The sequence below is a fragment of the Gavia stellata genome, chromosome 3 (assembly GCF_030936135.1).
Source record: "Gavia stellata isolate bGavSte3 chromosome 3, bGavSte3.hap2, whole genome shotgun sequence".
In the NCBI taxonomy this organism is placed as follows: Eukaryota; Metazoa; Chordata; class Aves; order Gaviiformes; family Gaviidae; genus Gavia; species Gavia stellata.
The window spans coordinates 26,284,078-26,296,502 of record NC_082596.1 but is presented as its reverse complement, the minus strand read 5'-3'; the positions used below and the strand labels follow the sequence as shown (position 1 = coordinate 26,296,502).

Genomic DNA, 12,425 nt, shown 5'->3' with positions numbered 1-12,425 from the left:
GGTCACTACTGGGATCTGCTCTTTCAGAGGGGTACAGACAAAGCGACAGACTCGAGAGATGACCTCTATAAGAAAGACCATGGAATTGTTTTGGAGAAGTTCAGAAAAAGAACAGATTGACAATGTTCAGGTTACAGCTGTGAGCAAAACTTCACAAAAAGAGAAATGGCTCTGCAGCTAGAATTGCACGCAGTAATTAATTTTGAATTTATCTGTACAGTATCACATACTGCATAGCAAAAATACTGACAGACTTCCCGTTTTGAGACACTTTGCAATGTAGTAATTACCAGGACTGGTAATCCTTTCCTTCCTCTCTGCCCACCCAAAATCCAAATCCATCTCCTGTGTTATTTATACATAATAAAAAGAAAGAACTCATAAACTATAGTGACATTAACTGTAATCATGACAATTCACCAAGTAACATTGTAACATGATACTGGAAGTAGTTTTATGATGTTACTGGGGAAGGGAGTGTGTTGAAACACAACAGTTACACTTTCTGAATATGTAGTATTGTGAAGTGAAGCTGAAGTGCAAGCTAAGTGAAACTGAAAAAAATCCAAATTTGAACGTCAGCGGGGATATATATTTTCTCACTATTAAAAGCCTGAGCCTTTTTTCCCTTGAAAATATTGATAGAAGAGACATATACTCTTCAGAATCTCTTTAAAATTGCACAATATTTAATAATTGCACAATAACTTGTTCACCTCTTGCAGTGAAGGCTGAAGGGAAGTCCGAGAAATTCACTGTGGTAAAAGTCTTTAGTCAGCAGAAAGTGCTTTGAAGAAAGCAGCAGGAACTGGAAGGAAATTTCCAGCACCTGCAGTTTTTGGCTACTGGTGGGTAAAAGAAAGTAAAGTTTTGGGGTGTGCTGAAACCTTCGAGGTGAGAGCTGATCCTGCAGTAATTTTTTAAGAGATCTACAACCACTTGCTCATTAACAGCTATGAGCAAAGCAGAACAGCAGTATTAATTTCTGTGCAGAAATTCATACGCTTGTGTATCATGGCTGCATCCCAAATCACCATTTTGAGTCCAAGATTTTGTAGACATGGAAAATAATGGTCTCTGCTAGATATGAGGAACAGTCTCAAGGTGCTTTGCCCCATGCCTAAATCTGTCGATTTTCTCCTCCTTTTTTTAACGCTACTGAGTATGAGCTTTAACCTCATTTAACGTCCAGAAAGCCTCCAAATTGGTTGTTTCTTCTAATATTTCAACTCCCCATATTGCTTGCAAGACAGTTAAATAGAAAAAAAGTTTTCAGGTTGAAGTCTGGGTGTTATAATCTATTTCTAGGTATAAGTATTCAGGTTTTCATCTGTTCTCAGAAAACTGTGTGGGAAACAAATCGAGTTTATGACCTGTTTCCAGACAAGTAGGTGCCACACACAAGAGGACTTCATTCTGCATGTTTACCACAAACCCACCGAAGCTGCTGGTCTGTTTGGAGGTCAGTTAATTCATCAACGGATCTCCAGCTGCACTGACAAGCATATGCTCGTGCTCCTTTCTTCTTTATCATCTTTGCTCTTAGTTTACTGAGTTCAGGCATGTTATTCCTGCCAATCAAGTGAATTCAGTTTAGGATCATGAACTTTTTTTTAAAAAAAAAAACATTCATGAGGCCATTTCAATTCAGAAAAGCTCTTAAGAACATTTCTGAGTACCACTGTTATGAATTAATTTAGGGATATGTTTAAATTCTGTTTTTAACACAATCCTTTCCTGAGAGCAGTCTCGGTGTGGAGCAGCTGTATTCTCAGATCAACTGGAGGTTGATGTTTTTGTAAGCAATGTTCTCTGTCGTGTTTAGAGACCCTGTGTCAGCCTCCAGAGAAGGAGTTGGGAAGAAATCCAGGTAGAGTTAATTCTTGTGTTAAGAAAATATCCAAAAATGTACTTATCAAACTTACTGTAAAAATCACTATGCAGAATGGGTACAACTACAGAGTTAATCAGGAACTGTTACTCAGGATGGTTGTTAAAGGGATTGAAATGAAATGGCCATCAGAGAGAAGAATGTACATCAAACCACAAATAATTCCTGTGCAAGCATCAACCACAACAAATGAAAAATCAGCATGGCTATTACAAAAACAAGTTGTTTCAAAAAACAAGCGAAAATTTAGCATTTTAACTACCCCTGCTCTCATGAGCTCCTCCTGGCCATCAATTACTGGCCACTGAATTGCTCAAAAGCAACATTAACGAGCCCAGCTAAATAAAAGAAAACCCAAAACAAGTATAAAAGAAAGGATTTTTAGAAAAAGAGGTCAGACACCTATTCATGGAAGGCAAATGTTTAATCTTCAAGTTTGCTTTTTAAAATTCAGGTTAGTCAAAATAAATAGCTAAATATCTTGCTAAAGATTACAGATTTTAATCAATGTTACAAGTAGCTGATACTACTGCCTTTCATGTCTTTTTTTTAAAAATTTAATTAATTTCAAGATCTCAGAGCAGAGTAATTTAGACTTTGAGTAAGAAGAATCATATTTTTATTTAACCTTTCCAGCTACCAAACTAATCTCAGGAGACTAGTGCAGCACTGTATTTTTAATGCTGCTTTAAATAATGGGAAAATAAGATTTTTCATTCAAAAAGAAATACAAATTTCGAAACTAGAAGGAAAATACAGGAAAAACCTAACATGTAATACAAGAAAAATAATGGAAAGGGAGATGACGCATCCGTTACTGTTCTACTCCAGCTGTCACACAGCCTGGTGGCCAAGCACATACTCTGAACACATCCACTACCTCCATCAGTTAACAGGCACATACAGTGACTTTACTAAAATAAGAGGAATTCAAATTCGATGTCTGTATTAGGAGCATGCCTACTACACTACCCTCCACTATGTCTTGGCATTAGATACAGTTTTAGAGAAACTGGAAATAAGAACTCCTTAATTTTAAGTCTTCAAAAAAACCTGAACTAATTAAAGTCAAAGAGATCACAATATAACAAGAAAACAAAAATCCCACCCTTCCATTTAATCAAACCTTGCTTCAAAAAGAAGTCTGTTAAGAAATCAAACTATTTGATTTTCACTAAACATGACAGCATAATACTTGATACTGGAAAAAAGAAAATCTGACTTGAAACATTCACAGTCTGAATGACTGAAGGTATGGTGAGAAGTACATGCTGAACAGTCTGCATTTATTTTGTAGGCATCCTGCAACGGCACACCAGAGGCCAACCCATCACACAGATTATCTGCTTATTTCAGCAGTAAAGTTACCTTTTGATCCATGAAACTTGAATTCTTTTTAAAAGCAGAGTGGGAGAGTGATGGGAGAAGAAATGGAAAGGCATGAAAACAGATTATGGGAGATGCTGCATCCCTCTCCCTGCAGACTTTCCCACCCGATCACCAAACAGGCGGCACACATGCTCCTTTTTAGTTTTTAGGTAACACAGGAGTGCTCACAACTTTTCATCCTTCCCGCTCCTATCAAGCCCCAAAGCACAGTAACACAATACTAGTACCAAACCCACCGCAGACATACCTGAAAAAAAGATAATCACAGGACTGATCCCAGATGTAGTCATTGAAAAGTGACACACGGAAGTCGCAAGCAGTACAACGTAGTTGATCACACGTTCTGGTCAAAAAAGAACAGAAATCTCCAAGACCTTATTACAATCAGAGAAGCTACACAGATCATAACTGTTTTAAAGTACAGCGCTCACTCAGAAATAGTAGAAGCAAGGTTGCCCTGTAATCTTAATTATTTCACATCTCTGGCACATTCATTACGGTATGAGTTTTACTACATGATCTTGTATTATTTTTACAGGTTCCTAACCTCACTGAACACATAAAATAAACTGATATTCTCTTGATATATTCTCTTTGGTCTTCCTCACTGGTATGGCACCTGACCAGCATGCAAATATGCATCAAGTGCATAATTACTTACTACAAAAAATCGCACATGGAAATGCAATAACGTTCTATAGGATGTTGGGGATAAATCTTTAAAGTTCCTCTCCTACTAAGTTCAGCTGCAGTTGCAAAGCACTCTGGCCATTTTCAGTTCAGGTTCTGGGATGATTTAAACCAGCCCGCTGATTTAAGTCACATACTCGGCATCATATAGAAAGCTGAAGAGAGGCAGTGAAAAATAACAATACTCTACAGTAGCAATTTCCTTAACTACACGTTACTGATTTTTGGAGTCTCATGTCTCATTTGCACACATCTTTCAACTCCTCAAACAAACAAAAGATCTAGTGGTCAACAACAGAGGACTGGAAGGAACCAGCTGACTTCAACTGCAGTTACAGGCAGCCACACGTTTAGACGAATATAGGGCTGTCCTGTCCAGTTCAAACACAGAAATCTGTACCACCACAGAAACACAGTTGTGAATAAAAATAATACTAAAGCAAGCAGAACATTTGTTTTCACATTTCCTACCTTTTTGATATATTTGTTCCTATGCCATATGGTGAAGAGCTTCCCCCCAGGTACACTGGACAGCATCTATATGGAATTCATTAAAAAATATTAAAATTATAGCAAAACATTCTGGAGAAAGTAGTACAATGCTTCTCCTAGTTTAACAGCATGGTATTTCTAAAATAATATTTATTAAATATAAGCAAAGCATCCAAATGCTTACAAACTACAGAATTTTAAAATTTCCATTGCCATGGTGTTCCAAGAAAAACTCTACGACAACCACTCTCTATACCAAATATACATGGGACTATACATTGCAGCATTTGATAAATGTATATGTCCATGAGGCAAAGGAAGCTTTTGTTCAATACATTTATAATAAATAACTTTGACCACATGAAAGCACATTAGTAATTCTTCAAAATTATCTTTGTTTATCTTTGTTTTTCTTTAAAAAGAATGCTTCTCTAAATACTCAGTTTCTTTCTTAGCTAATGTCAACACAGATTAAACAGTAGCAATATCATTAGACTGACAACAAGCTATAATCATGCTATGTTCAACTAGTCAAAACATCTTTAACTTACCTTTTCCTATGAGCCTGTACAACAGCACTATTGCTTTCAGGTGTGAGACTTGCAGAGTTAGACTTCAATTTCTATTTAAAAAACAATCAAAGAATAAAAGGCAGTATTACGGCAAGGTAACAATATTCTGTTTTACTCAATAAACAGGAGCCAGAAAATCTCAGTCACAAAAGAAGGGGAGTTTTCTTGCTCAGGTTTCTGTGAGGCTCTTTTTGAGACAAAAGCTGCTGAAGTAACAGATAAATGAGGAATGAGGCTTCTCTTCCCATATTGAATTCCCAGCTCTGCTTGAAGGAATTCAACACCACATGATCACTTTGACTTTACAATCAAGACTTAGTATTTCAGGCCCTCTTTTCAATAATTTTGCTTTTAAAAACAGTTTTAATTTAGGAACCTTCTCCCTCAGTGTTTTACTGAAAACACATCAAAGACTTGTATTATTCAAAAAGATAAAGTGTCTTTGAAAAGTTGCTTATTTGCTGCACATAAACCAGTTTATCTGACTTCTAGAATACCAGAATTCTAGATCCTAAATGGGAAGTCCTAGGGATATAAAATGATAAAATTATACAAATTTACTGACATAATTCTGTCTCACTCAGACATAGGTATTGTGGTATACAAGTGTTTTTTGTTGGTTCAGATTTAGCCACTCTGTAAGAAATCAAAGACAAACAAAGCAAAACTGACGTCACTCATGAAAATAAGAGAATCTGCACAGAGGGTTATGAAGTACAAATAACACAATTTTCTACTGATGACACCTAAATGAATACCTACTTTCAATGTCTTCTGTCACTTTAACTGTCTTTACAATGTAAATTTGCGGCTTCATCTCCACCTCGTGCTGTCAAACAACAGAAGTCATTTGCAGATGATACAAAATGGGGAGCAGCGGTTTGTATGCCTGGTGACTGCGCTGCTGTTCAAAGGGAGCTCAACAGACTGCAGAAATTGGCTGAGAGGAATCTCTTGAACTTCAGCTAAGGGGAAATGCAAACCCCTGCCCCTGGGGAGGAACAACCCTCATGCACCAGAACATGCTGAGGGCTGACCAGCTGGAAAGCAGCTTTGCAGAGAAGGCTGTAGGAAATTCGGTCCATGCTAAGTTTGCCATGAGCCAGCAGTGTGCCCTTCCAGCACAGAAGGCCAACAGCATCCTGGGCTACGTCAGGAGGGACATTGCCAGCAGGTCGAGGGGAGTGATCCTTCCTCTCTACTCAGCACTGGTGAGACAGAATCACAGAATCATTTTGGTTGGAAGGGACCTCTTGAGATTATCTAGGCCACACCCCCTGTTCAAAGCAGGGTCAGCTTCAGCAGCTTGGCTAGGACTGTGTCCAGTTGGGTTTTGAATATCTCCACAGATGGAGACTCCACAACCTCTCTGGCCAGCCTGTCCCAGTGTTTGACCACCCTCACAGTAAAAAAGTGTTTTCTTGTGTACAGATGGAATTTCATGTGTTTCAGCTTGTACCCATTGCCTCTTGTCCTGTCACTGGGCACTACAGAGGAGAGTCTGGCCGCTTCTTCACTCCACCCGTCAAGTATTTACACACATTGATAAGATCCCCCTGGAGCCTTCTCTTCTCCACGCTGAACAGTCCCAGCTCTCTCAGGCTCTCCTTATATGAAAGAGACTCCAGTCTCTTAATCATCTCCATGGCCCTTTGCTGGAGGCTCTCCAGTAGCTCCATCTCTCTCTTGTACTGGGGAGCCCAGAACTGGACACAGTACTCCGGGTATGGCCTCATAGACATGTCTGGAGTGCTGTGCCCAGTACAAAAGAGACATGGACATAATGGTGATTAAGGACTTAGACCATCTGACATACAGGTAGAGGCTAAAAGAGCTGGAAATGTTTAGCCTGGAGAAGATGAGGGTCAGGAAAAGCTTACCAATGTATAAAAATAGATGACGGGGAAGAATAAAGAAGATGTAGCCAGACTCTTCTCAGTGGGGCCCATGGACAGGAGGAGATGCAATGGGCGCAAATTGAAATACAAGAAACTCCAGTTCAACATATGAAAAAACTTCTTCACTTGTGAGAGTGGTCAATCACTGGAACAGGTTACTTGGAGAGGCTGTAGAGTCTCCATCCTTGGAGATATTCAAAAGCCATCTGGACGCAGTCCTGGGCAACCAGCTCTAGGTAGCTCTGCTTGAGCAGATGGTTGGACCAGATGACCTCCAGAGGTCCCTTCCAACCTCAACCATCCCGTGATTCTGTGATATTTGACACTACGCTCTATCTTGAACTAGCATTTCCTTTAATTGCCTGTTAACTGCCTGGGTAAGACCATCTCTTTATACCTCTCCTGTTCCTCACTATATGATTGTTGCATTTTCCTTTCTGCTTTATTTTCCCAGTTTATGCTACAGCTTGTTTTAGTTCATTTTTTGCTTTAAAACAGTTTTAGTTTATGGTGCTTTTCTTTCCATCACTGAACCTCATCTGTTCTGCATTTCTCCAGGCTCCTACTCACCAGAGGTGTTTTGGCAAAGCTGCTGTCATTACAGATTTCATCAATAATGTCGTCTATATCTTCTTCACTGCTGCCAGCACTCATTAACAGCTTAGCTGATCTGAAAAACAAACAAATCAGCCTTCATTTTGTAGAGCAGTTCTAAGAATTGTAAATTAAAGCATAAAATTAGTTACAGCCTTTTTCCTCTAATATTTCTGTAGTATCCAAGGTAGGCCATCCAAATCAGGACTGGGCAGATGTAAACTGCAGGATGACGCCTTTCAGTCTCCATTGAACTGTCTCATCATAGGTCTTATTTTTGCTTGCTTCTTTTGTTTCCAACCACTTCCAACCCTGAATAAAACTACGATAATATAACCCACGCTGTACTTACTGAGAAACGAATTGGACAACCCTGATTTTTCACATTAATCTTCAGCAGCAGGAATATAAAAAGGTCAGAGGGAGGTCTTTCCTCATGCTATACAACTGCAGGGGTTCTGAAGGAATTCCTGCCAAATTGCATGCATTTCGAGAGATCACCTGCACTTCGCTTTCACTCAAGTGAGGAGTCTTGTCACTCAAGTCTGCTTTTTGCTAGCTCTTTGTCCAAGAGGGAGGCCTGTAGTACTGCTGCATCAACCAATCAAGAGCAAAACTACTCCTGAGAAAGAAGAAAACTGTGTGATTTTTTAAAAATATTGTAATTTAAAATACTGTAATTGTGCTCATCTAACCATTATGCAAACAATAGGGAAGTCCAGTAATGTGGCCAAAGGTAGTGGGGTTGTTGGTCTTGTGTTAGTCATTCGGCTCTTCAAGATGCTTGCCTGGGACTCTGAAATGCCTGTTGGGTAAGCACTCAGCAGCCCACCTGTGAAGACATCTGGCCAAGACCCTCTGGTCCACAGACCTTCCAAGCCGGAGTCTGAGACACCTGTGAGGGCTGGGATGGAAACCTGAGGGCAAGCAAAGACACCTGTGAGGGTCAGGATGGAAACCTGAGGGCAGGCAGCGGTGTAGCAGACTGCTTGGCAGTACTGTCAGCAGTGACCCTGTCATGACTGAAACTGTCAGTATTCAGACCATCATTTTGAAAACTGTGAAATTTGAGGTGGATACACGGAAGCGTAGAGTATAAGTTATGTGCTTACTGTAGAAGATACGGTTAGTAGAAAAAACAATAACAGAATACACAAATGACTGAAGTATCAACAGAGTAAAATGTTTGATAATTGTTTGTATACAAATGTTTGTATCGCTACAGTTCTTCCAGCTCTAAATCGCAGGATTTATAGATATTTTACATATGTCACGAGGCCAGTTACAGACCTAAGTAACCCCCGATCCTAACTCACAAGCAAATTAGTGCAGCTTTTAACGCCATATTTAATCCGAGGCTGGGATACTCCCAAGAGACAAAGACTATCCGAAGCAACTCAGCTCGCTGGCACACGACTCGGGCCTTTAAAAACAGGGACGATAGGGGATATGCGCTGACCGCCGGCCTACGCTCCGGCGCCGAACCGCGCTGTTTTCCGTTCCTGAGGGGTCTCGCCGGACGCCGACCCCCTCCCGCCCCACAGGCCGGGGGAGGGGCGAGCTGCGCGCCATACCAGCGGCCGCCCGCTCGGCGGGGAGGTGCGTGAGGGCGCCGGTACCGACGCAGAACCGCTAACCTGCCCTCCTTCGCCGCCGCCCCCTCCTCCTCCTCCTCTCCGTCGCCGTGCCGGTGGCCGCCCGCCGCCCCCCGCCCCGGCCGGAGGCAGAGCCGCTTCTCCACTTCATCCAGTAATCGGTCCAAGTCGTCCGCCATCTTGCCGCCGCCAGCGGTTGCCAAGGCGGCCCGGCGCTGGCAGGGGCGGGGTCTCTCTGTGCCCGGCGGGCTGTGGGGCTGCCTGGGGAGCGCGTCCGCAGCAGGGCCTCCGGCCCGGCCCGCCTGCCGCCCCGCCACTCCGGGAGACAGCACTGAAAGGGAAAAAAAAAACACAACAAAAGTTTCCTCGCCATTGAACTCTTGCCGTAGTCGGCAGGATTCGAACCTGCGCGGGGAGACCCCAATGGATTTCTAGTCCATCGCCTTAACCACTCGGCCACGACTACGCCCGAAAAACTTCCTCTTCCCGCCACAATAGGTCCAACAATCCGGGCTGCCGCCGCGCCAGGCCGCCGCCAGCAGTGTTTTAGGGAAACGTTACCTGATACAACTGTGAGGATTATGGCTTCGCATTTAGGGCCTGTCTCCTCATGGGGTGGAATGAAAGACATAAGATAGAGTTTGTGCGTTATATATTTGTAGTACAGTTCAATGTGCTGTGCATCGGTCTGCTTAGAGCAAAAAGAAGTGGTTACACTTTGCTAAGTCCTGCAGCAGAAGCCTGTATTTTGCGTAGATTAGAAACGCTTGTTGAGAGAATGGCCCTATCCCCTTTAAAAACAGGTATGCTCCCAAGCAGACGTCCCCTACAGCATTTGGGGAACTCTCAACAGGCGCTGGCATGGATGGGGAGATGCTGGCAGTGCTGGGCTGGGGTGGTGGCTGGTTCTAGCTGGTTCTGGCCGGTTCCGTCCGGTTTCAGCAGAGGCGCTGAGGGAAGCGGCTGCAGCCCCACGCTGCCTCCCACCTGCCCGTGGGGTTTCTGGGGCTTCGTGCAGTAGTACTAGAGGCCTCCCTTTCCCTGACAAAGAGACAACTTAAGCAAGTGGGATTTTTTTTTTTTTTGCACTTTATTTAGCATTTTTGAGGAAAGTCCCATAACGCAGGGTCTCGGCTATCACTGCGTTAATAAATCCAGACAAATGCAGGGGGTGTCAGTCACTGGTCTTCCAATGTGTGCTCTGGCCCCCTCTGTCTTCAGAGACAAGCAGAACGTCAAATGTCTCAAGGTTGGACTTGATGATCTTACAGGTCTTTTCCAACCTTAGTGATTCTGTGAAGGTGGGCGCACCGCCAGCGTTGTCAGTGCCGACACTTCGAGACAAACGATGTAGGTGAATACTGTATATTATTATATTTGAGTAGAAACCCAAGGAAGCAATTTAGAGAGAGGGGTCCTGTTAAGCAATACAAAGGATTGCTGTCTCCTCAGGTCAGCTGAGACAGAAAGCTCAGTGCTTGCACCCCCCCCGTTGCCAAGACTGTTCAAAATTTGTCAGCCGGTGATGAAGTGGGGGCTGCAGTCCTTAACAGCTCCAAGCACAGCCTCTCGGTTACAAGGTGTTTTACAATTCTCCTGGTATTCCAAGTAATGAGTTGCAAGCCCCGTTTGAATTCCCTTGTACTTAAGCTTTTATTTCATCGTTCCATTTTCCTCCCCACGCATCTTGGTGCTCCGTTAATACCCCAGCCCGCATCATGGCAGTGCTGCTGGGGGAGAACAGTTGTGAGCCTTCCCTGGGTTGATGTGATGGAAGAAACTAAATAGTGTTGATGCTGCTCCAGCTCTTTTAAGTGGTCCCTTGGTCAGGACTCGGTGTCGTGTAGGTAAATTCAATCCAGAAGAAGTGGATTTTTGGGCGGAATTTTTACATTCATCTCTCGCAGCTGTGGAGGGTTTAAACTAATCACAATTCTCCCCGGTATGCTATCATCTCTGTAATTTGAAAAAGGATCAGGAGCCCACAGGCTTGGAAAATCTTGAAGAAACTCTTGTCCTGAAATACATCATCACATGTGGAAAAGACCACTTGCTGCACCATCATAAAGGAGCTTAAGTATGCCGAAATCCAGCATCATTCTGGCATTCTTTCAAATGGCCTTAGAAATACGAGTACATTCTCTTTTGACTGCAAAACAGCTTCTTTCCCTTTCCATCAATCCTGTGGCTGTCAATGTGTCTGCTGTAAGGTGCCAAAAATGTATGGAGTGTCTATGGGATAACACTGGCAAAGGCAGGGGTGCCTCAAGGCCTTCTCCCATCAACCCGCTGCAGCATTTGCTCAGTTAGAAAATGTTTGAAACAAAAAAGAAAAGGCACAGACCTTTAAAAATTCCTTAAACTGCAAAGATTGTTTTTGTGCAGATTGCTGCCTGCTGTTTAGATCCTCGTTGTTCAAAACTTCTGAAAGGCCTGATGCAATCAAAAAGACTTACTGGGTCAAATTGATTCCAGACCAGTCCCTGGAATCACACTGAGGTGAATCTGACATACTGGGCCTTCAGCTAAGCTGTGGCCAGGAGAAAAGAGTTGAGGTCACGCTCTGAATTTTGCCCTGTCTTAGGAAATGAGTGAATTTGCTTGTGCAAATCATGTCTCCCACTGGTGGCTTGGGGCTTATATTGGTGCAAACAGAAAGGTTACTGACTGCTGAGGGCTGGAAAAGTACAGAATGACTACTTTGTCTGATGATGATGCTTTTTTTTTTTTGATACTTTCTCAGTGTATCCTTAGGAAGAGAGGACAGAAAGCTGGAAGGCTGTCCTGGGTGGAAGCCATCATGTTCTCTAATCCTCAAGCTACTGCAAGCTTTCTCAGCGGTGTTGATAAAACTGAATTTTGCCACCACAGTGATGAGGACAAAAAAAACTTCCTAGGGCAGGATGTTAATTTGCCTCCTCTGTTTTCTCTGGGAACCAAAGAGAGCCTTAACTGAGGTCAAGCAGAGCTTTCCTCAGCCCTCTTCTCTGAATGATGGACTCTCCAGGGCTTGGGTGATGATAGAGGTCAGCAGAGCCAGGCAATACCAAAGCTGTCATTTCCTAGTGCCATCTGCTGCCAGCTAGGAGGGAGATGAATGTGGGGAGGCAACTCTTCTTTTTGATGTGGTGACGGCATGTTGCAGCCCTTTCTGTCTTCCCATCTCTTGCCCCAGAAGCTGTGATGGAGGTAGCACAGTGACTGCCTCTCACCAAGGTGTTCTGCTGCCTCCAGCAAATGTAGAACCAGTTCAACTTCTTGCTCCCAGTCACAGGATATTGCTCTAATCCTGTTCCTGGTCACG

At 42.9% G+C, this 12,425-nt stretch overlaps 1 protein-coding gene and 1 non-coding gene across 2 annotated transcripts; both read right to left on the bottom strand.

The window, feature by feature from the left end:
* Window positions 1–1,216: 1,216 nt before the first annotated feature.
* On the bottom strand, window positions 1,217–9,300 carry CFAP418 (cilia and flagella associated protein 418). Its single transcript, XM_059815712.1, has 6 exons — window positions 9,164–9,300; window positions 7,503–7,602; window positions 5,014–5,084; window positions 4,442–4,507; window positions 3,528–3,623; window positions 1,217–1,571 (listed from the first exon to the last, which is right to left on the bottom strand). Exons 1-6 carry the CDS (start codon window positions 9,298–9,300, stop codon window positions 1,412–1,414), a joined length of 630 nt encoding a protein of 209 aa, XP_059671695.1. The 3' UTR covers window positions 1,217–1,411.
* A 205-nt stretch (window positions 9,301–9,505) lies between these two features.
* Window positions 9,506–9,587, bottom strand: TRNAS-AGA (transfer RNA serine (anticodon AGA)). Its single transcript has one exon. It is a non-coding gene; the product is annotated as a tRNA-Ser (tRNA).
* Between the last annotated feature and the right edge of the window lie 2,838 nt (window positions 9,588–12,425).

What these genes read in the sequence shown, in the direction of transcription:
- CFAP418 (XM_059815712.1), bottom strand. Translation starts at nt 9,300, where the DNA reads ATGGCGGACGACTTGGACCGATTACTGGATGAAGTGGAGAAGCGGCTC. An exon ending in GCTTTGCCAAAACACCTCTG is followed by an intron (nt 5,085 to 7,502) that starts GTGAGTAGGAGC and finishes TTTTTTAAATAG; the next exon opens with AAATTGAAGTCTAACTCTGC. An exon ending in GGAACAAATATATCAAAAAG is followed by an intron (nt 3,624 to 4,441) that starts GTAGGAAATGTG and finishes TTTTTTGACCAG; the next exon opens with AACGTGTGATCAACTACGTT.